The following is a 24,925-nucleotide window of genomic DNA, read 5'->3' on the forward strand; positions in this document are numbered from 1 at the left end:
ATTTGATAGCTAATTATTGTTCTAAACTGCGACGTAAGTTCCTTTGTGTTAATCAGTTAATGTCATCATTAAATAACAATATTAATAATAATAATAATAGCAAGCAATAGGCTATACGCCTACCACTACCACCCGCATTAATTGATGTTGCAAACTCTGTAGTAACATTACATTGTATCAAGAGGTTATATCTGTAAAACTATTACTAGCACCAGCAATACTCCAAGTTGACACCGAGCGGCGCTATTCGTACATCTCAAAATGTTGATACTCCGTCGGCCGAGGCCGAGACCGGGGGGGGGGGTGCTCGCCCAAAATAAACAGATCTACAAGCATACAAGCTTGTACATCTGTTTAGTTATTTTGTTGGCAAGCAAGGGCTTGACAACAGCGGCCCCTTGCGGCGCCACGGTGCCAAGCGGGGGTGCCCCATTCTCACCGCACGCACGCACACACACGCACGCACACACACACACACACACACACACACACCAAAAGCATCAGCGCCTCGCCTCTCACTGAAAGGATAGGGAGGAGAGAGAGTGAGAGAGAGAGACCTCGCCTCGCTGAGAGGATAGGGAGGAGAGAGAGAGACTGAGGGAGAGAGGGGCGAACAGGGATGTAAAGATGGCAGAGCTACAAATGCTATTAGAGGAAGAAATTCCGGCCGGCAAACGAGCTCTCGTGGAAAGCTACCAGAACCTGTCGAAGGTCGCGGAATACTGTGAAAACAATTATGTCCAGGTAAAGAAATAACACGTTGTTTTGTGGTTTGGGGAAATGGTGAGTGTGGTGTGTGTGTGTGTGTGTGTGTGTGTGTGTGTGTGTGTGTGTGTGTCTGTCTCTTCTTCGTCGTACGTGCGACGCTACAGCCAGTCAGTGGAGAAACCATAGGGACAGGAAATGCTGGGGACCCTCAAACCGCTACATGGAAACGGGTCATTTCCCCCTACTATAAAATAATGGCTGTATGGTCGTGTATAATGTACGTAGTATTCGAGCCGCATGGCAGCCGTGGGCGGTTTGATTTCGGCCGGCGTGAGTTCACACCCGTGTTTAGCGTCACATTTCACGGGATATTACAAAGCTCTGTATACGGGGGGCTGCTATACTGGGAGGGTGTGTCGTTGTTATGACCCAGTGGTAGCCTATGTCACTGGGACTGAATGCAACCTCTTTGATAGGTGCTGCGTGTTGTCCCTAAAACATAAAATATATACAAATCCAGTGTTTATAGACTGATTCATAGCGTAACGTGGTATTCATTATGTAGAGACATGCAGTCGGTACCGTACGGCTACCGTACGTGTGTTTAGGCCACATGGTGTGTTTTCATTATGGAAATCATGTCTTCTTCGTCGGTGCCTCACATTTGGAGAACCCTGCTAATTTACAGACTGATTTTTTTAATCAGCACAGGCATACTGTCGTTACATATACACCTACAGTGTTTATTGTACACATGTAATTACTAGGCTATGCACGGATGTGTGTATTACAAGTAGTTACACGTGCCTACTGTCTGAGCAGATTCAGTGTTGTAGTGGCTGTAGTTATGCAGCTATTACCTTGTGAACAACACTGGCATATATAAAGCCTGTTCAGTGCTTATTTCTATGAAATCAAATGCACAGTAGGCCTACTTATTGTAAGCTTTTTGCATAGACAAGATCCAGTAGTGAAATCAGTGTTATTAGTCAAAAGATAAGTAGTCTATAGACATGATGAAAATAGGTCCTATTTCTGTGGGGCATGGAAATGCACAAAAGTATTGGGGTGAGAGAGTCGACCCACCCACCCAGCGGTTTGAGGAGTATAGTGTGTAGCTCAGCTGTTCTACTGTGACAGACAGACAGACATGCACACACACACACACACACACACACACACACACACACACACACACACACCAGGGACTGTGCTCCCGTGTGGCAACGATGCGGATGTGACACTTTGATGTTGAGTGTGTTGCAGAGAATGCCTAGAGTTACATTGTAATTGCATGGCATGATGCTGCTTAGCCCCATTCACACATGTACTGTACACAGTACACACAGACACGCACATGTCCAAATGGAGAGAATGAGACACACACACTGTGACACACACACACACACACACACACACACACACACACACACACACACACAGTCACACACACACACACACGCACGCACGCACGCACGCACGCACGCACGCACGCACGCACGCACGCACGCACGCACGCACACACACACACACACACACACACACACACACACACACACACACACACACACACACACACACACACACGTAGAGAGAGACAGATATCTGGATAGTTTTCAGCCTGAGATCATTAGTTAACCAGAGAGAGCCCTGTGAGAATGGGAAAAAATGGTTATTTATATAAATTATATACTTTCTTCAGGCTTTATTTCCTCATAATCCTATTTAGAACTACAATATTGTGCCGTTTTCTAGGGACGTGCTCAGCTATTGGTTTCACTCTTTCACTGAGAGGTAAAACGGCATTCCTCGAGACCAGGTGCTCTATTGATTTGCAATGTCCCCATGAGAAAGGATTAAATACATTTCTGTAATCTGGATTATTGTCTGTCTGTGTATTGGATGGTGAGTTGAGTTTTGCAAGCCTGTTTCAGAAGAACATGACCTTTTAGTGTCAACCCTCCCAGTGCAGACACTCTAATAACAGAGGTAACGCATAACTAGGATAGGGATACAAATATATATTGACAATCATTCTATTCGGTCTTAGCTCACAGGCGGCCACCGATTTGGTGCCTGCCTTGAACTAAACTCAACTCAAATGTTATGTTAATCACTGTTGTCATCTGCAAATCGGACATGATAGAACAAGATCAACTCCTATGAGTTATCATAGTAAGTAGGTCGGAGTGGCTTAGTGTCGGTATCAGCCCAGTGAACTTGAATTACAGTGTCTATCTCTTGTTCAATACACTAGATCACATAATATTCTTCAACTATACATCATTTGTTAGAATTGCAATGAACCAAAGTGCATAATATGTCTTCTCAAATGTGCTACATTGAATGCAGGAAGGATGATGGTACTCACAGAGAAACTATAGGGCCAAACAAAATCAATTACACTTTCATTGGTGAAGGTTTGACGACCGATTGACAGCTATCAGTCAAGCTTTTTGGCACAGCTAGCCATCCACTTCATCTTGACATTGTTTTTACAGCCCAGACTCGAGGCAAGTTACAACACCATCCTGTGGTTATAGACTGATTTAACAACATGAAAGACATTTGTCCATTAGAATCAGTGGCTATTGAAATAATGAAGCTATGATAGATTTTTGGCAAGATAATAACCCAACCGACCGTAGCAAATGAGCGCTACAGGGCAGTGCCAGCAGTGCCCTAACTGTTCCCCAGTTAGGGGTTAAAGTGTCTTGCTCAGGTACACATAGTCATAGACTGTTTGGAACCAGGTGCTGGGCCAAGGTCAGAATCCTTCAAGAAAAAGTAGCTCTGCACACTGGATCATGCTCCAAAGCTTAAAAAGTTTATTTAGGACTTCCTTTACAACGTTGGGCGACGTGAGGTTTGGAGCCTCTCAGCAGCTCTTCATCAGACTGAAACGTCACGTCCAATAGTGTAAAAGGAACCTAAACTAGAAAAAGTGCCCTTCTGGGCACAGGTCTCCACCAGGAGGATAGGAGTGTGTGTGTGATGTTTGGCAAAATGTTTAGGAGCAATATAAACGTGTGTGTGTGTGTGTGTGTGTGTGTGTGTGTGTGTGTGTGTGTGTGTGTGTGTGTGTGTGTGTGTGATGCGGCTTGGCCTGTTGTAGCGCCACCATGAGGCTGATTTGAAAACTGTCAAGTGGCATTTCTTCCAAAGCCTAGTGGGAATTTTTCCTTGGCCTCTAGGGAGTTGGCATACAAAGTTATCCACAGATCCGTGCAGTTAGAGGTAAAAACACTTTTCAGCTAGTTATAGCGCCACCATGAGGCCGAGTTGGCATTTCTTCCTCGGCCTAGTGGGAATGTGCGTGCACAATTTCACGGAAATCACACAATGTGTTCATGATTTGCAGCATTTTGTTTGAAACTGAGCACTCCTGCGAACTTTGGAAGCCAATCTTAGCCAATCAGGATGGAGTCTGAGAAATCTGAAAGATCTGTTTTGTTGAATGGCTCTAGAGAGACTGTGTACCAATTTGCGTGATGTTTGGACAAAATCTGTAGGTGTACGGTCCAAAAACTTGTTTTGCACAAAGCGGCCTCCTGGTTGCGCTATAACAGGCCGTTCTGGAAATTTTGGGGCAGAGGTTCATCATTGACATCCAGGGAGTGTGTGTGCAAAATTTGGCATCGACCGGGTTAACAGTGCCAGAGATTAGCTGTTCACAGACGGAAGGACGGACACACACACACACACGGACACACGGACGGACGGACGGAGTGCAAAACATACTCTCTCCCCATGCCTTCTGCCTGGTGGAGACAATAAACTGACGGCAGACCTTACATTTTCTTTACACATGTGACTCACTGTTTCCCAGGTGGCCTATCTATCCAGTCAGCTATGGCCGGCCCATATACAGTATATATACGAAAATACGGTTATAGTTGTAACTTGTGGCCTTTGACCACAAGTGACACGACACATTTTGCCTCCCTAAAATGTCATTCCTGGAGACGCCACTGTATGTTTCTCACAGTTTAAACCTAATTATTTTATTGCAGTAGAATTTCTTTTTTCAAAGATATTTTTTGGGAGGCTTTTCTGAGCCTGTATTTGAGTACATTGGAGAGAGACTGGAAACACAGAGATAGAGAGAGAGTATGGGAGTGGCCTGCAGCAAATGGTACGGCCAGCTAGGAATCGACCCAGGGACTTGCTGTCAGGTATTAGAGCCTATTTGGTACTACTGTGTATACGCCCTAACCACTCTGCTATTGGGTCACCCAAATAAAGCTTATTGTCTCCACCAGGCCGAAGGCATGGGGAGAGAGTATGTTTTGCACTCCGTCCGTGTGTGTGTGTGTCCGTCCTTCCTTCCGTCCGTCTGTGTACAGCTAATCTCCGGCACCGTTAACCGTAGACTCTGACTCTGAAGATTATATTGGTTAGTTTCGTTAGTAGGTTAATGTGAGGAACAGATACTCTCATACTGTGTTCAGATCAAATCAGTCCAACACGAGCTTTTACCAGAGGCAATTGTGTAGTGTAGTGGAACCAAAGATGGTACCAGCGCCCACGGCCATCTTTGGTGCAACACGGTTACACAGAATGTGGCCTATCAGCTTTCATTATTAGAGCTCCAATCCATTTGAACACACAGCTGCATGAGACAATTAATGTTCTACTTAATAACAAAATCACTGCTAAAAATCAGACCAAGTGTAATGCTTTATGTTTCTGATGTTATATTTTATTTCATGAAGTTTGTGTTGTTGTTCACCTGCTACTGGTAGTGAACCTGTTTGGCATGTGGCTATTTCCTGCCCTGCCCTCTGGGAACCCATCTGCAAAAAAAAGAGAAAAAAAGAGAAAAAGAAAAAAGAGAAGCTTTCAGCTTTGTAGCTAATTCTGGAACAGTTATCTAGATTCTAAGAGTCCATCACATCAACAACGCATTGTGAGCTTGTAGTTCGGCTATTTTCGATGTGCGAGAGACACTTGTTGTCATACGATTGACTATACGGTAAGTTAACAGAGAAAATTAACTCTGAATGACCCTTTAGGTGAGATTGAATCTGTATGCGACCAGTAGACACACTCAATAGATCTAATCCCAGACATTGTTGTGTACAGCCTGTATTGTTCTGTGAGGACAATTGGCAGGCTGCTCTATTGGGTAGCTGCAACATGGGTTTGAGTTTGACTCCCTATGACCAGACTGCAACAATCCATTAATGCTTGGTGTCAATGTGCTGTTGAGCATATTATGGCAGGAAACCTCTACCTGCTCAGTCATCATTATGTCTAGATCAGTGTACCGCCTATTATAATAGGTACCACTACCAGACTCTTAGTATTTGTAGACCTACTGACTATTAGTACTTTCATTTAGTAGCCATTTATTTAGTAGCCTTGAGAAGCAACAGTTCCCAAGCCATGTGGCTTTATGCTGTTTCCATAGCGTGAGGCAGCTTGATGTACAACACTTGTATGTCGCAGAGACTTACCCTGATTCCAGTGAGTACCCAAGCAGGGATTGGGTGCCATTTCTACATTCTTTGACATAACTTGGCGGCCGAGGATTTAACCCAGACCTCCCAGTAACAGGGGGTATACTTTGTCATACAACAGTGTCACACAAAAATAGCAAAAACATCTACAAGCTCACAAAAGCTTGTGGATATGTTATTTTCAAAAAAATTAATATCTGATTATTGCGTCTCGTGAGACTACTTTCTGAGAATACTGTACTGTACACATCTCATCCTCTTCAATATTGATTTTCACACACTATAGGTTCAGTTTCCATGGCAATAGTCAAAACCTGTTTCTTTCATGATATGAAACACATTCATGTGTGGGATATGAGGACGCATGCAAACAGCTTGTCCCAAATAAGACCTCGGCCATGATATGAGAGTAATCTAATGAAACACTGTGACTTTTTAAGGGCACTATACTTGGCAAACGTTAACGGTATTAGACAGAATGAGGTTTGGGTTGGCATCACTCATCATACTGATGCAATGTAGACATTTTAAATAGAATGTCCTTCTGCATGCAAAGTAAGAATTGGGCCTGGGGTTGTCACAATCATGAGATTTTACTTGACAATGAATTGTCATACAAATAATTGTGATTAAAGATTGAATTGTGTATTTGGCATTGAACATTGGAACATCAATAAATAAATACTTGTTTTATAAAAAATAAATAATCGATAGATCTAAAAATAATGTATTACGCCCAAAACAGGCCATATTGAAAATGTTATACATTGAATTTAGTTTTAATTTCCCAGCTGTAGAGCACCGAGTCGGTAACGATGGAAGTTGGAGATCCATGCCCGATGCCCCACCCGGCTATGCAATGCCCATTGTACCCGTGTCCGAGTACCCGTTCCACCCATCTGTCTGTGTCCCTTTTATGCCCATATATGGAGATTTCTGTATCTGTATCTGTCTCTCTGTGTCACTATATTCCTATATATGGAGTTCTGTGTCAGGAATGCCCAAATATGGAGTGTTGTGATGTCAGAACGGGCCAGCTCCATATATGGAGCCTGGGCAGGGGCCCTGTCCAGAGCCCGGGCAGAGGCCTTTTGTGGCGGTTCTGGACAACTGTGGGTCCGACCGACTCGACACTGGGCACTGCACTCCCTGTGGGGGGGTGGAACGCGCATGTCGAATTTGAAGTCGGTGGAGCAAACAGTTCTCGAGTTACGTGGATTACAGACATACATACAGAGAGTTGCTGCATTTATAGATAGATAGATAGATGTAATAATTGTGACAGGCTTAGTTCTGGGTTTATTGCTTTGACTATAGCTTATTTTTGCACAGGTAGCAAGCAGGTGAATAACCTTATCATACAGTTTATGGAGAATGATTTAAGAAAGGATCTACTGCAGGTGCAGGTGCAGTCCAGGTTAATAACCTTATCATACAGTTTATGGAGAATGATTTAAGGAAGGATCTACTGCAGGTGCAGTCCAAATCATACATTACATGTTTATTTTGTTGTCTCCACCAGGCCGAAGGCATGGGGAGAGAGTATGTTTTGCACTCCGTCCTGTGTGTGTGTGTGTGTGTCCGTCCGTCCTTCCGTCCGTCTGTGAACAGCTAATCTCCGGCACCGTTAACCCGGTCGATGCCAAACTTTGCACACACACTCCCTGGATGCCAACGATGAACCTCTGCCCCACATTTTCCAGAACGGCCTGTTATAGGGCCACCATGAGGCAGCTTTTCACATTTTTTACCTAAAACTGCACCGATCTGCGTGAAACGTTGCATGCACACTCCCTAGAGGCCAAGGACAAACCTTTTACCTGCATTTTCCGCATCTGCCTTTTATAGCGCCACCAGGAGGCCGACTTTTTTAAAACACATATTTTGATATTACTCCTCCAGATTCTGTCCAAAAATCTCACAAATCGTTACACGGTATCTCTATGGTCATGTGCTCAAGTCGGATCTGTCTGATATTTCATATTCCATCCTAATTGGCTATAATTGGCTTTCACAGTTTGCAAGATTGCCCCGTTTTGAACAATAGCCTCAAATCATGAACGCAGCATGCAATTTACGTGAAATCTTTCACACATTTTCTTACTAGGCTGAGGAATATATCCCACCCTTTTCACATTGGCCTGTTATAGCGCCACCAACAGGTTGATTTTTGCAAAACACATTTTTGGAACAAAATGCCTCAAATCATCCAATTGCCATCAAAGGCGTAAGAAGAAATGGCAATCGGTACACATGATCTCTGTAGTCATGTGATCAAGACGAGTCTGTTGGATTTCTCAGATTGTACACTGATTGGCTAAGATTGCCTTCCAAAGTTTTCAGGAGTGGCCCGTTTTGTACAAAATGCTGCACATGTCCTGCTCATCCAGAATTCTATCCTCAGAGATGCTATGAGCTCTGCATTTCCTCAACAAAACCCGTGTGAACTGAGTGGTGTAAGGTTTTATATAGCATGATCAGCTGTGGTCTGACGTAATGTCTAACGTAATGAAATAAGGTAAGGTATTATGTAGCCTGATCAGCTCTGATCTGACGTAATGAAATCACACCCGGATGTGATTTCACAACTGGCTTTTTCTGTGCAGAGAAAATGACCATGGTTGCTACGGTCATCCAGTTCACCCGGGTGTGATTTAATTACGTCAGAAATTATTTTGAACATAGCAACCATGCTCATTTTTTTCTGCACACAAAAGCCAGTTGTAGGAGTGGTTTACACCACTCAAAAAGTATGGAGAAAAAAAGATCCCAAGTGGAATCTTATGAAAGCCATTTAAGCCTATTATTTACAACAAAAGTCATATAAAAGGGAGAGAGAGAGGATATGAATGAATAAGATAAATCCATAATGAAGATATATTTTAATTTCTCACCCTGGACTTAAGATGGTAGATAATGTTCAGACCACTTTAATTAGGCTTGATTGATTCAGCTGGAACTTACACATCTCCTTTAATCACAGTAGACTGAAATCATTGTTCTGTGTTAAAGATAGCTCTTCTAAGTGCGTGCGTGCGTGCGTGCGTGCGTGCGTGCGTGGCTGCGTGGACCAGTTGTGTGAATATGTCAGTGCAGGATGGTTACAATCAGTGGCTAATTTTATTATGTATCAGGCAGGTGTCCCCATCCAGTCACCTCTCTCATTAAGAGGGTGACTGGATGTTGGTTTATTTATTCTCATTTAAACTCTACACACAGGGCCGGTCGCTGCCATAAGCGATATAATAAAAGCAATATAAAGTTGATGATCACTGCTGTAGCTGTACAATGTGTAGACTACACACTAGGGGCTCCATTTTCGTCACCACTAAACCCCTTATACCTACACTTCTTTGCCTTGACATTTTTGAATAGTTAAAATGGCCAGTCTACAAGCTCACAACGTGTCAATGTAGATTAGCTAGTTGAACTATTCAAAAATGTTTTAGAGAAAGCCCGGGAACCCCCTCAAAAACACCTGGGGGTCCCGGCCCGGACCCCACCACTGCCACCAGTGCTGTACACAGGAGGGAGCTCTATCCGAGATGACGTCGCCTGCTCATTCTGATGTTGGTGGAACTCTTCATTCTGTACATGCTCCCCCTTGGTCAGATACTCATGGTCTCCGCTTTCACTGTTATGCCGATGACACTCAACTGTATCTCCCCTCCAAAACCATCACCGACATCACCCACTCCACCCTCACCTCCTGCCTGACTGACATCAAAACATGGATGCAAACAAACTTTCTAAAACTCAACTGCAATAAATCTGAAATCATCATCATTGGCCCCGACTCCCTCACCCGCTCCTCTCATGACTTCTCCCTCACCATTGATAGCTCCACTGTCACCCCCTCCACCCGAGTCCGCAACCTTGGTGTCATCCTTGACCCCACCCTCTCTTTCCAGCCCCATACTCAGCCGCCCGCCTGCTCACCAGAACCATATCCAGGGACCACATCACACCTGTCCTCCGTGAACTCCACTGGCTCCCAGTCAAGTTCAGAATTGACTTAAAAATACTCACCATCACCTACAAAGCCCTCAACAACCAGGCCCCCCTCTACCTCTCTGAACTCATCAACCGCCATGTCCCCTCTCGCTCCCTCAGGTCAAGCACTGCCAACCAACTGGAACCCCACAAGTCCAACAAACGAATTTGGGGAGACAGGGCCTTCACAGTGGCCGCCCCTTCTCTGTGGAACTCACTCCCAACTCACATCAGAGCTGCCCCCACCTTCGAAATGTTCAAAAGCACACTCAAAACCCACCTTTTCAGACTGGCTTTCCCTACATAACCCCCCCCCCCCCAAACACACACACACCCTTCTTGTTTGTCCTTTTTGATTTTGATTTCTAGTTTTTAACCTTTTAACCGTTTAACTAGTTTTTCTAATGAAATTGTTTTACTGCTGTTCTGTAAAGCGACTTTGGGTACCTAGAAAAGCGCTATATATATTGAACTACCAATGGATTGGTCAGGCCTGTGTGTGTGTGTGTGTGTGTGTGTGTGTGTGTGTGATTTTGTAATCATAAATCATACAAATTTGTCATGGCTGTTGACCCTGCCCCAAATCCCCCTTTTGCTCACATGATGCCCCTCATTCATGACTCAGGGCACTATCACACTTTTATAAGACTCAGTAATTGCTTTATTTTGGGATGAATTAAGTTGGGTACCTAGAAAAGCGCTATATAAATCGTATATATTATTATTATTATTATTATTATTATTATTATTATTATAACTGAAGCCCTTGGCCATTTCTGTACAATAGTTTATAGACTGAGTTGCAGCCAGCTCTGTTTGGAGGAGTAGGTTGTTTGCATTATGAATGAATGTACCTATTAACGAGGCCACTGAGTATGTTGGTAATTATCCCCAGCAGGCTGTAACGGCCGAAGGCGAGGGATGTATTCGTGACGTGAGTCTGTCCGTGAAGTGTGAACAGCGAATTTTGGGCACCGCAGCGGACTGATTGTCATGAAACTTTGCATGAACGCATACACTGCCAGTACACCAAGTATACGTACCTCCACCCCAAATGTTTTACAAATATTGTTTTTGCTACTGCTCCTACAGATTTTGTCTAAAACCTAAACCTCAAACAAATTGGTACACCTTATTTCTATAGTCACGAATCAAGATGTATCTGTCACATATATTTCAGATTCCGGGAACCCGCAAATGCCACAAATTATGAACACTGCAGTGTCCGATTGGCGTGAAACTTTGCATACAAACTCATGGTGGCGTGGCGGCAGTGGCGCTATTACAGGTGCACAACACAGACTACCCTAGTAGGGTAGATAAGAATGTGAATGAGATTGAGAATGTGATTGTGATTTTCAAAGCCTTTTAGTAGAATTTGATGCTGTATTTTTGTAGCCTCGCATAGCCAGCCTTCATCTGCCTTTGCAATACAAATTGCCCCAGGCAGATTACAGTTTTTCACGATTGTTAACACGCGTTTTCCACAACCGAACGGCATTCTCAAAACTGCACACACAAAACTGAAAACCTCACACACAAAATGCTAAACCCTGACTCTCCTTTTCCATGATGACTCTTTGCCATCAACTCTCTTAACTGTTCCCAAAATGGAACTCGTGTTTTCATTTGGTACACACATACCATTCATTGAGTACACACAACTAAGCATTGGCTACACACTATAAAGCATTTACAGCACAATGAAGTGAAAAATTGAAAAAATGACTCTGGAGAATGAGCCATTTCTCCTTTTGTAAAATGGCTCTGTGCCTACTTTTTCATAGTCAAATATAAAACAGCACACAAATATGCAGCCGAAAAAATGTTTTTTTTTTTTTTTCCTTTTTTACCGTAAACCAGCCTGCTCAAAGCCGGCTCTGGAAATAACTCAGAATAAGGTGGAGAATAAGGTGGAAGGAATAGAACAGAAAAATGTTCTAACGATGCCAGCAACTGTGTAGTGGCTGAGATTGGGTTGGACCCTCTGGCTCATGGTCAAACCATGATTGAGCACATGGTCAACCACAGTTGCCCAAATCTCATTAGATTTGACCGTTCTCCTTCTTTCTCCTCTTCCTCCTCCTCTTCCTCCTCCTCCTCTCTGTCCACCTACTCCTCTACCTCCTCCTCGTCCCCTTCTCTGGATGTCGATCTATTCAAGGTTCTCCATTGTTCACCCCACAAAACAGAGGCTCTAAAGTCCCCTTTATGCTGCAGTCCTGATTGCAAATTGCTCACCAGATCTGAATGTTTAGAGATTTGACTATCTGTGTGTTGTAGGTTGATGCTTTGAGATTTTATGTGAGAAGTGTGTGCAACAACTGAACATTGTGTGTAGTGTTTGGACAGCAAGGTGTGTTGTAGGTTGATGCTTTGAGATTTTATGTGAGAAGTGTGTGCAACAACAACAACTGAACATTGTGTGTAGTGTTTGGACAACAAGGTAATGTGTAATTGACATCAGAGTGTAAAGAAGGAAAGTCAGAGTCTAATGCAGATAAGGGACTGTGATGTAGTGCAAATTGTGTCGATTTTTGTGTGTTAACAATCGTGAAAAACTGTAAGTCTGGCCCCTCTCAATTGTGGGAGGACGTCACGGCCGAAGTGGTGACGAGCCAACCAGATTCGTCTGGAACCAGGCTATAACCAACCAGGGCCCAGTATGCAATTATGGGGCGGGACATTGCAAAAGAAAATCTAATACTGAGAGGGACAAGACTAATATCCACGCAGTGATATTATCGCTATGTAAAGCTAGTATTTCTGGGATGTGTTGTGTTGTGTATGTGTGTTTGTGTGTGTGCGTTTGTAGCCAGTCTGGGCCTACTGTACTTCTCAGCAGACCCCCTACTGTACTTCTCAGCAGACCCCCTACTGTACTTCTCAGCAGACCCCCTACTGTACTTCTCAGCAGACCCTTGCTACGACTCTGCTTTGTGTTGTGCTTTGATGGACAAGGAGACTCAGGTTGTCTCTTTAGCCGAAACGGGTGGCATATTTATTTGTCTGCATGAAATAAACAGAAAATAATGCAGTAGCATTAACACCCAGGACCTCTGCAATGTAATGAGAGAAAAATGGTGTGTGTGTGTGTGTGTGCGTGCGTGCGTGCGTGCGTGCGTGCGTGCGTGTGTGTCCGTGTGTGCGTGCGTGTGTGCGTGCGTGCGTGTGTGCGTGCGTGCGTGAGTCCTCCCAAGTGCTGATAACCAGTACACTACCAAAACAAAACGTTTACTAAACAGCAACATGAAGATGTGCATTATAACCTCATTTCACATTGGTTAAGTACTCTTAAACAACATTTGAATCAAAATCTACCAAGAGCAGAGAACAAACCCACCTCCTCACAGAGGGAGAACAGAACTCAGGTAGATGCAGGAGGAAGTGTGAAGACTCCAAATTAAAATAACATTCCATGAGCTCCCAAAACGATCTATTGCACAAAACATTACAAAATAAAGGCGACAATAAATAATGTTAGAACAATAAAATAAAACGTGAGGAGATTTTGGTGGAATGCATTCAATATATCGTTGCTGTCGGGAGGAAACCTGAGTCATAACTCCATTTTTGAGGTTTTTGATTTTTCTTTGGCATAAATCATTGCTATTGAACACCCTTTACGCCTGTGTGTTGTTTCGAAAATATTGAACCAATGGAAAGTAGTAAAAAGAGCTTTGGACAAAACCTCTTAACTCCATTGGACCCTCAAAATGTCTGCTAAAGCAACTAACTCCCCCTCTCATGGAAGTAATTGACAATATATAAAGTCGCAACACCAACTTTAATGAGGCTGTATTGCTTTGTTTTAAAAATATAAGGTTTTCTTTATTTCCTGAAAAATGTATATTTTTCAAAATGAACATTTTGGAGTTATGAGGTTTCCTCCCAACAGCAGATATCTTATAATATATCTTATACCCGCTCAGCGCTACACGTTTGTGTGTACATGTGCAATGCAAATCGTAGGTGTTAATATTAAAATGTTGTGTATGTATAAAGGATAGGATAGGCATAAATAAGCTTATGCCTTTTTGATCAACCAGAAATAAATGTTGGATGTAATGTTTTTGTGATACTGTTGATGAGGATCAAAATAACTAAACTAAACTAATGGTAACCAGTCTGTAGGATATTGCTGAGTTTGGGTTAAATTGGGTTAAATTGAGCATCTAATTGACATGCTCTGCTAAAGTGTGTGTGTGTGTGCGCGTGTGCGTGTGCGTGCGTGCGTGTGTGTGTGCTCTGCTAAAGTGTGTGTGTGTGTGTGTGTGTGTGTGTGTGTGTGTGTGTGTGTGTGTGTGTGTGTGTGTGTGTGTGTGTGTGTGTGTGTGTGTACATAGGGTGATGTAAGTGATAAGATAATACAATTATGATAATAGCACAGGCGTTTAGTCAATTTTGGTTTCTGTGATATGCTGCCAGAATTTGTGTGTGGGGAGGGAGGGAGGGGGCACTCTTTCTGCACTTCCGTTGACCGTTAGGCAGAAGCATTTCAAAAATGTGTGACACAGATATTGAACGTTGAATGTCAACTTAATTATTTTGTACAATGTTTTGGATAGGAAGCCAACATTATACAAGCTGTAAATATTCTAAGGTTATTAAAAGCATCCTGAAACAGATGGTTCCTGCAGTTGGCATATGGATTTGGCTCTTATGGAATGCCCCCAGTATTCTTGGATGCCAGCCGACCTCCCACAATGCACCTGTCCCACATTATCCATCTGAGTCATCGGGAAAAATCATTGTTGTCTAAATCCCTGGGCTGCTTCGCATTCCAAAAAGTCCTTCCCTCTGAGTCGGGTGAACTCTGGTTCATTCACAGGTCTAATGGGGACATGTGGCTGGACAGAGTGCCAGGCAATATAACATATTCACCAGTATGATATAATGATTTGAGATACTTATTTGACCTCCAAATATCGAGGGGTGGTGATTATGAATTCACGAATTGTGGAAAAATTACCAGAAAAACAATATTCACAATATGTGAAAGATATTTGGGGATTTGATTCCTTTCCCTATTGGCAGCGACAGCGTGCACAATAAATTTGGCTTATTGGTCCAGTGGGTACTGGGTATGCCAGACACATGCGCACGCACGCACATGCGCGCGCGCGCGCACACACACACACACACACACACACACACACACACACACACACACACACACACACACACACACACACACACACACACACACACACACACACACACACACACACACACACACACACACACACACACACACACACAACCATGGCACAAAAAGTGATAAATATTTTGACATAATTTAATTTTTATATTTCATATCAACTGGCAAATATAAAAGTTTCACTTTCAATCAGAATAGACCTTGATTTCCCTCAAAAAGAGCTACTTGACATTCTCACAGCACTTACAGAGGATTTTAATGACGGGGTTAGTTTGACATCATTAAATGAAATTACATTTTTAAGAGAGCATTTTAGGGCTCTGCCTATAATATGAGCCATGACATTACCTCAATATCATTATTATTATCATTATCTGTGAATATGGAATAATAATGTAATCACACAAATGGCGTGACGGAAGTAAAACATGAATAATGTGGTTTTCCATGTGCACAAATGAACAGCCACAACATTTGTATACTGTACCTCTCCTCCATCTCGTGCATGTACCCAAACTACCCCTAAACACCTTCTATCCCTCTCTTCTCATCTCTTCCCCACTCCACTGTTAACTTTGACAGCTTATTGTGATTTAGTTTAGTCATAGTCTTGTGAATACAATTTCATTTTGTTTTAGTCATCTGAAAAGTTTTAGTTTAGTTTTAGTCTACTAACTATTATGATTGTTAGTTGACTAAATCTACAGTATTTTGTCAGGCCTTCATGGTGTCGTGATGGCTGATTTTACACTTGGTTGAATGCTGAACATTCAGCCAATCTACATGCTCACAACGTGTGAGCGTATAGATCCGCTATTTTCAGAGTGCAACCAAACAGTTCTACTGGATCTCTTCTCCACTAGCCTCTCCCCAACATTATTTTTCTAGTTTTTATTTGTTGACAAAATTGTCAATATATATACTTATATTTTATTTTTGTCAGTAAAAAGGGGTAGTTGACAAACATTTTGAGTTATAGTTTTAGTCTATGAAATGAACACTGTACTGATCCGCTCCTCTCCTCTCCTGTCAGGCCCAGGACAAGAGGAAGGCCCTGGAGGAGACCAAGGCCTATACGACCCAGTCTCTGGCCAGCGTGGCGTACCAGATCAATGCCTTAGCCAACAATGTACTGCAGCTACTCGACATCCAGGCCTCGCAGCTACGACGCATGGAGTCCTCCATCAACCACATCTCCCAGGTACGCATACTACTGCTGTGCCAGTGATACTTTGAGAGAAATATACCTGCACCTCCATACACACGTGGTACTGGCCCAAAATCAGTATTGTTGATCGATATGTCAAAAAGAATAGAATTGTCACATCATTCAACAGTATAAGGGACACATTTATTCATCATCTGCTCTCTCTGTTGTTGAGGGGGTGCTAGCCCCTCCTATGCCCAGCTTTGTGTGTTTGTATGTACCCCATAGCGATGATTTGATTGGCTGAGCACCCCATAGTGATGATTTGATTGCCTGAGCAAAGTACATATTGAGGCTAAAAAGTGAGGACAAAAAATTGAAGACGGAAAAGTGAGGATGCAAATTGTGATTGGCCAGAATAAGATTATGTATGGTGATGAATGATGATGAAGAGCGAGCGCCCCTCACTTCACACAGGTGTGATTTTTGTTATTAATATGAATATGAACTATATAAAGACTGGAGTGTCAGTTTCTGTCATTTAGATAACTGTGTTATTAACATATCATATTATTGGGAGGCATAGATGCTCATGAAAATGTTTTAAAGGGTTTATTTGAGTTAATGAGTTTGATGCGAGTACTTTGGTTTGTTTATGGCAGATTCAAATAATAGCCAATAAATTGCACACATGTGTATCTGCCTTAAATCACATAGATGCACACTGTGCATATAGATTGTGTCTCAATACCAAAACGCACATTTGCAAGTTTTGATGGCATAGAGCAGGGGTTCCCAAACGTTTTTGGCCCAGGTACCCCTTGGAGAGAAGAACCTTTTCCAGGTACCCCCTCATCCTCGCAACACCGATAAGCATATTTGCAACCTTACATTTAGATGACATTGGAACTATTTGTATTAAAACTTTTCAATCAAAGTCACAACACATTTTCACATTTATTTAAGATGCTATCTTCCTTGATGCATCAATTAAGCGTCAATGACCATCAGCTGGTTACAGTCACAGCCTCTGCAGCACTCTAACTGAAAGTAGCGACTTTAAGCAACGACGGATACGGCAGTCGGCTACGGCGACCGGAAATGGATCAGTGCTCGATACATAAACCTGCTTTCCGTCGCAGCCCTTTCTACTACGGGAGAACCTACACTTACACGTAGTGTCTACAACGCCATGTCATAACCATGTTTATTGAAATTATAGCTGTCATACATTTACACCGATTGCTCCATCATCTCTCTTATGCTGTGTAATGTGTTGGCATGCTCTGAATGAAGAAATAACACTAATACCATATGTCATATTAACCATGTTTATTAAAACGGTTTTAGAATAACACAGATTGCTCCAACACCTTCCTCTTTCCACTGCTGATCATGTCCAGCGCATGTAAGAATTAAGCAATATCGGCAAGTTAGCTGACGCGCGACGGGGTGTTAAAAAAAAAAGTGTTTATGTTTAACACATGCTGCATAGACGCGTCACCATGGGAACCAATGTCGCCGACGGTTGTTTGCTTAACGATTTTGACAGTCCTGAAACAGTCGTTGCTTAAAGTCCCTATTGACTGCATGGAGTCTGTTTCATTTATATCCAAAGGCCCTTGAACAATTGAATATGATTAAGGATTACTGTGATTATGGTAAGATCACATATCACACAACATAATTCACTGGCAAAATAAATAAATAAATAAATAAATAAATAAATAAATAAATAAATAAATAAATAAATAAATAAATAAATAAATAAATAAATAAATAAATAAATAAATAAATAAATAAATAAATAAATAAATAAATAAATAAATAAATAAATAAATAAATAAATAAATAAATAAATAAATAAATAAATAAATAAATAAATAAATAAATAAATAAATAAATAAATAAATAAAATAAAATAAAATAAAATAAAATAAAATAAAATAAAATAAAATAAAATAAAATAAAATAAAATAAAATAAAATAAAATAAAATAAAATAAAATAAAATAAAATAAAATAAAATAAAATAAAATAAAATAAATCTGAATTATTATCACGGACGCCCTGGCTATGCGTCGTGTATAGCCAGGGCGTCCCACTTTGGGAACCACTGGCATAGAGACACATGGGATTTGCCCCCCCCACACACACACACCCGTCACCACCCTCACAACCCCATGCTGCCACTTGCTTCATCAGCATTCTCTCTCTCTCGCTTCTGTCTGTGCTGCTCCCGGCCATGCAGTGAGTCTGTTGGCGGCTGACCCCGTCCTCTATCGTACGTGCTTCATTAAGCCCTGTCAGAAATGAACTGAAACCCTGACCTAGCATCCACCGCTAGCGCGCCGCTCCGCTCAGCCTGCCGAGCAGAGATGGAGTGGTGTGTCTGCAGTACAACAGACGGCTGTAAGAGGGAGAGAGAGAGAGAGGGGGGGGGGGGAGAGGGGGGGGGGGAGAAGAGAGAGAGAGAGAGAGAGAGGGGGGGGGGGGGGGGAGAGAAGAGAGAGAGAGAGAGAGAGAGAGAGAGACGCTAGCTATTGATCCTCAGGGATGGTGAGGCGGCGGTCAATATCTTTCCTTACTTGGATCTTACCCCTGGTGATGGTGCTAAATGACACTGTTATTATCACACATTGAGGCAAATTGGTTTCTGTGCTTCAATATTTCCTTCCACTAATGACATGTTAGACTGTCAAAAGTTATGATCAGTGTTTTAAGAGGGAAACTCTAACCACATCACACTAGTATCCCTATTCTGGGCATGTTATAATGGGGGTACAAACTGCACATTCTGCAAAAAATAGCTGATCTACAAGCTCTCAATGCAACACATTGTGAAGTTGTAGATTGGCTATTTTAGTGCGTTGGTGTAAAGGGTCAAAAGGAGAGGGCCAGTATAGACCGATCAATTAACTGTTTAGGGATTCAAGTGATTAAAGGAGCCAGGTCAATTCTTCTTATTTCAGCTATTTCCCATTAGAGGTTGCCACCATGGATTATCCATTTCCATCTCTTCCTGTTCTCAGCATCTTCTTCACCCCAGCCACCTGCATGTCCTCTCTCCCCGCCTCCATAAACCTCCTCTTCCTCTAGCAGCTCCATCTTCCACATTCTTCTCCCATTAATACCCATCATTCATCACTCCTCCGCATGTCTGCAGTCAGTGCACATGTCCAATCCAACTTAACCTCTCCCCCTTACTTTGCTTGCAAACCGCCACACCTGGGCTATCTCTCTAATACCCTCATTCCTAATCCTGTCTGTCCTCGTTTCTCATATGGGCTATACTGGTTCGGCACTCCTGTGGATACGTTGCGCCGTCATTATCCCACGGCTCTTGTTTGAAGCCGGCATCTCTGGTCCGTTTGTCTGCTCTTATTCTGAGCGTGCAGGTTTTAGACATGACAAAACAATACAAGAGGAGAGGAAATCTAGAGGCTTCTTAATTCTTTCTCTGCCGGCTAGCTATTAGCATTTATGAAGTTCCCAGTGCCACCATCCGCGTTCACTTTAAGAGAAGGAGTTTGCCCGCCCCCCCACCCCACACACACACACACTCAACACACACACTTTAGTAACATTGGCACAAGCACACACTCTTTAGAGCAGAAGATCCACCAAGGACAGCTCTCCTGGATTCCGACTTATGGAGGTTTGAAAATCCTGCTCGTAACCGATTTAAACTGATCAGATTTTACGTCCCATAGCTGGTGGTGATGGGGCGTTGCCATAGCAACCGGACCAATGCCGTGGGGCTCAACCATTATATACACGGAGTATGCGTTGGGGTCTATACGGACCTGGCTGATAAAGTCCCCTAGCGTCCCCTAGCGGCGGGGTACGTATATATATGGAGTGGGACCTGGTAGAAAAAAGAATTACATTGTGCAACTTTGTGCAGTCCCCAAGGAAAATCTCCCCTCATTCTTCACCACACTGCATGCAGTTTTAAGGCAGAGACAAAGAAACAACCAGATGCATTTCACTGTGTCTCTCTCACCACCACAGCTCTCCTCTGACAGTGTAAACAGTTCCCTGGCTCGATCTTCTAAGGTTTAATCACTCAATCACTCTCATTGACATCAGGTGCACTCAGTTATTTTTTATTGGAAATCTACTTAATTGATGGATATGAACATAACACTACACATTCCTTTTTATTCCAAGACTTGAAATCAGCACAATTGCTGAAGTCGCTATAAAAGTCGCTATTCTTTGAATATAGACCACTGCTTTTGTAATCTAATGTCTGTCTGTCAAATGTGATGGATCATGGAGATTATTACTGACAAGTTGCTAAAGTTCTCATGTGAACAGAGATTAAAAAATGCTGCTTTACAATGAATACATCTTAGTGTAGATGTAGCCTTACATAGAATGGATTTGATTATTCGATTATTCTTTGACTGATCCATAGACAAATATAATGATAATGATAATGATAATGAATTTATTTATATAGCACATTTCAAGACATAGTCACAAAGTGCTTTACAAAACAGGGTAAAAAATAAACAACAACGTAGTCACAGCTACAACACGATAACATACACACAAAAATAGAATAAGGTATATAAAAATAAATTAAGAAAAGGCCTTAACATAAAGGTGGGTTTTTAAAAGGGATTTAAAACATGACACAGATGTTGCAAGTCTTAAATGAATAGGTAGGGCGTTCCATAGTTTGGGAGCCCGGACTGCAAATGCCCTGCCACCTTTTGTGATACGATGGGCTGTGGGGGTCTCAAGGAGCGCTTTGTCAGAGGACCTGAGTGAACGTATAGGCTTATAAGGAGCCAGCATGTCAGAGACATACTGGGGGGCCTGACCATTTACAGCTTTAAAAGTAAAAAGTAAAATCTTAAAATCAATTCTATAGCTAACCGGTAACCAGTGAAGGGTGGCTAAAATGGGGGTGATGTGGTCCCGTCTTTTTGAATTAGTTAGCAGTCTGGCAGCAGAATTCTGAACGAGTTGGAGACGGGATATAGCCTTCTTACACAGGCCAGAATAAATCGAGTTACAGTAATCCAAACGAGACGAGATAAAAGCGTGGATTACCTTTTCTAGATCTGCGGGTGTCAGGAAGCTTTTGATCCTGGCTATGTTCCTCAATTGAAAGTAGCAGGTCTGCACTACTCGTGTTACTTGGGGGTTAAAAGTGAGGCCGGAGTCAAAAAGCACACCCAGGTTACGGGCGACCTCTTTTACGTTAGGGGATAGGCTACCGAGTTCTGAGATGAATGGCTGAGTTGGAATTAGGGGGACCGAAGAATATGATTTCTGACTTGGTTTCATTCAGTTGTAGGAAGTTATTTGACATCCAGTTTTTAATATCGGAAAGGCATGATAGGAGACTGGACAGATTACCTGTGACACCGGGTTGTAGAGGAATGTATAGTTGCGTGTCATCTGCATAGCAATGGAACTGAATATTATGGTTACGGATTATATTGCCAAGGGGGAGCATGTAAATAGAAAAAAGGAGGGGGCCAAGTATCGATCCCTGTGGTACACCACAGGTGAGGGGGACTGGAGAGGAAGAGGCTTCTCCGATCACCACAGAGAATGATCTGTCCGTTAGATAGGAGCGGAATAAATTCAGGGCTACGCTCTCAATGCCAACCCAGGTTTCTAGGCGGTCAATTAAAATGGAGTGATCAACAGTGTCAAACGCAGAGCTAAGATCAAGAAGAATTAACAAGGAGCAGTTACCGGAGTCCGCAGTGAGCAGTAAATCATTGGTGACCTTTAAAAGCGCTGTCTCTGTGCTGTGGAGTGCTCGGAAACCAGACTGGAAAACCTCAAACGTACTGTTAAAAGTCATAAAATCAAGCAATTGAATGGACATGATCTTCTCCAACAATTTAGATAAAAATGGGAGTTTAGAAATTGGTCTATAATTATTCAGGACCAGGGGATCAAGGGAGGGTTTCTTCAGTAGTGGTTGGACCAAGGCCTTCTTGAAACTTGCTGGGAAAGAGCCAGTGGACAGAGAGCAGTTCATGATGGATAATATGTCTGGACCAACCGTATGGAGAATCTCTTTGAGGAATCTGGTGGGAATGGTGTCGAGTGGGCAGGAGGTGGCGCTCATGTGAGAGACTATATCTTCTAGGATTGTCATGGAGATCTGTTGAAACTGGGGGAATTTGGTTGTTAATAGGGGACAATCCGAGGAGACTGTGGGTGCAGAGGAGATTTTCAGCCTGATGCCCTCTATTTTTTCCACGAAGTGGGAGACAAAGTTGTTGACCATTTCTGGGGAGGCTTCTAAGGGCTGACTTGGAGGAGGGCCCATTGCGGACTCAATTGTCTGGAACAGTATTCTAGGGTTATGTGATTGTGAAGCAATGAGCTTTGAGAAATATTGGTTTCTGGCATCTTTCACAGCTGATTCATAGTTGGACATGAGATCTTTTAGGTAGGTTAAGGAAGAAGTTAACTTGTCTTTTTTCCACCTCCGTTCTGCTCTCCTGCACTGCTTTTTGATTGCCCTGGTATGGTCGTTGAGCCAGTGCAGGCCAGTTGTTTTGGGGAATTTAACTTTGTATGGTGCGATGGAGTCTAGGATATTCGTGCATGTTTTATTAAAGTCGTCAACTAGGTCATTCACAGAGTGAAGGGGGAGGGAGGAAGTGTTCGCATGGGGCTGGGGGTCTAGAAAAGCCTGGGAGAAACGCTGACCGGAACTAGAGTTGAACACACGGGAGCGGATAGAGGTACGAGGCCTAGGATCTGGGAGAGGGATCAGGGTCTTAAATAGCACAGCCTTATGGTCGGAGGGTGGAAATGATTCTAGCTCTAGGTTGTTTAAGGAGACACCAGCAGAGAGCACAAGATCTAAGGTATGTCCCTTTATGTGGGTAGGACCTTTAACTGATTGTACAAGGTTAAAAGACTCATAAAGATTAATAAAATCTCTAGCTAAAACCGAGGAGGACGGACAACAGGTACTGTGAATGTTGAAGTCACCCAGGATCTGCACCCTGTCATGCTGTTATATGAGTTGCTTGTTAATAAATCTATCTTTAATAGGTAGCTGCAGCAGCCAGTCCAAGTGGTTGAGAACTGTGGAAATGTGCTGCTTAGAGAGTAATATTGTGAAAGGTCATTACATCATTCACTAATCCGTGAGTCGCCCTTCTTTCTGTCAAGGCTTATGCAAAATTGTGCTCATTAATTTTGCTAGAATTTGAGAAGGATCAAATGGGCACTGTATTGTATGGTACCCAAATGGCACTGCTAGTCAGGTTATTGCCCCAAATCCAATTCCTCCTGTGATAGCGGCCCTGCTCTGAACCACCTCCTCTTTTACTTGTGTACAAATACAAAAGTATTGACATCAAAATATACTTAAGGTATACCACAATTAAAAGTACTCATTATGCAGAAGGCCCCATATCACAAGTTTCATTATATACAATGTGTGAAATCCTTTGAAAATAACAGATCTACAAGCTTAAGTAACTAGTAATTAATGTTTCCACCAAATAATTGTAGTGGAGTAAAAACTAAAAAGTACAATATTTGCCTCAGAGATGTAGTGAAGTAGAAGTAAAGGTACTGAAAATTTAAAATACTCCAGTAAAGTAAAACATTATAATTATAAATATACTTAGTTACTTTACACTACTGGTATTCAATGACTCCCAAGAGAAAGGGCCTTTGTATTCCACTCCAGCTTGTCAGTGTCATGACAAATGAAAGGGAAGTGCTTCATTCTGATTGTAATGTGACACAAAACATTACAACATGAATCCATTAGTCACCGCCCCTCCCTTCATCTCTAAGCACCACTACAAGCACTATGATTCATCCATTCATTGTTTTACTCATTGGTATGGTTGGTGACCCATTGAGCTCTGAGTCCTGTCAGGTCAAGATAAACCTGGCACACTTACAGTTGGAGGCCATCGATATTGTCCTTTTCTTTTTGCTGAGGTTTGCGTGATCTGCGCAAAAGGACAGTTAACCCATTTTGGGCGGGAACCCCTTTTGGTGTTTTAAACTATGTTATAATTTAGCTATTGAAAAATAGCAGATCTACAAGCTCATAGCGCGCCACCGAGTGGCGCGCTATGAGCTTGTAGGTCTGCTATTTTTGAAAAATCGTGAAAATATTTATTTCAGAAAACTGGAGGATTTAGAAGGATTCTTTAAAATTTTGAGGTCAGGCCTAAATGGGTCAAATGATAAGGGACAATATCGGTGGCACCCAACTGTATGGACTGTAGGCTGTGTTATACACTACACATATAATACCTGTGAGCATTTAGAAATAACCCCTGTGCTGTCAGATTATGTTTAGGTGATGTTTTGGATTAGCCATCCTGCTATAGTATTTAAGGACTTTATAAGGTTTTCTACCACTTGTTACTGGTTGTATTGTAGACTACTGCTGCCCTTCCAATAGTGCCATGCTGGAGTGATGCTTTTAATCCACGAG

General features: G+C 42.5%; 1 protein-coding gene across 2 annotated transcripts in view; it reads left to right on the top strand.

The window, feature by feature from the left end:
• The first annotated feature begins 594 nt into the window (after positions 1-594).
• LOC306912502 (abl interactor 1-like) overlaps positions 595-24,925 on the top strand; it is a 60,730-nt gene continuing 36,399 nt past the window's right edge. For both annotated transcript variants that reach the window (XM_079488773.1, XM_079488774.1), the window contains exons 1-2: positions 595-744; positions 16,358-16,525. In XM_079488773.1, coding sequence (XP_079344899.1) covers positions 628-744; positions 16,358-16,525 — 285 coding nt within the window. In that variant the 5' untranslated portion in view covers positions 595-627. The remainder of the gene's footprint in view (positions 745-16,357; positions 16,526-24,925) is intronic.

The sequence above is a fragment of the Electrona antarctica genome (assembly GCF_951216825.1).
Source record: "Electrona antarctica genome assembly, chromosome: 19".
Taxonomy (NCBI): Eukaryota; Metazoa; Chordata; class Actinopteri; order Myctophiformes; family Myctophidae; genus Electrona; species Electrona antarctica.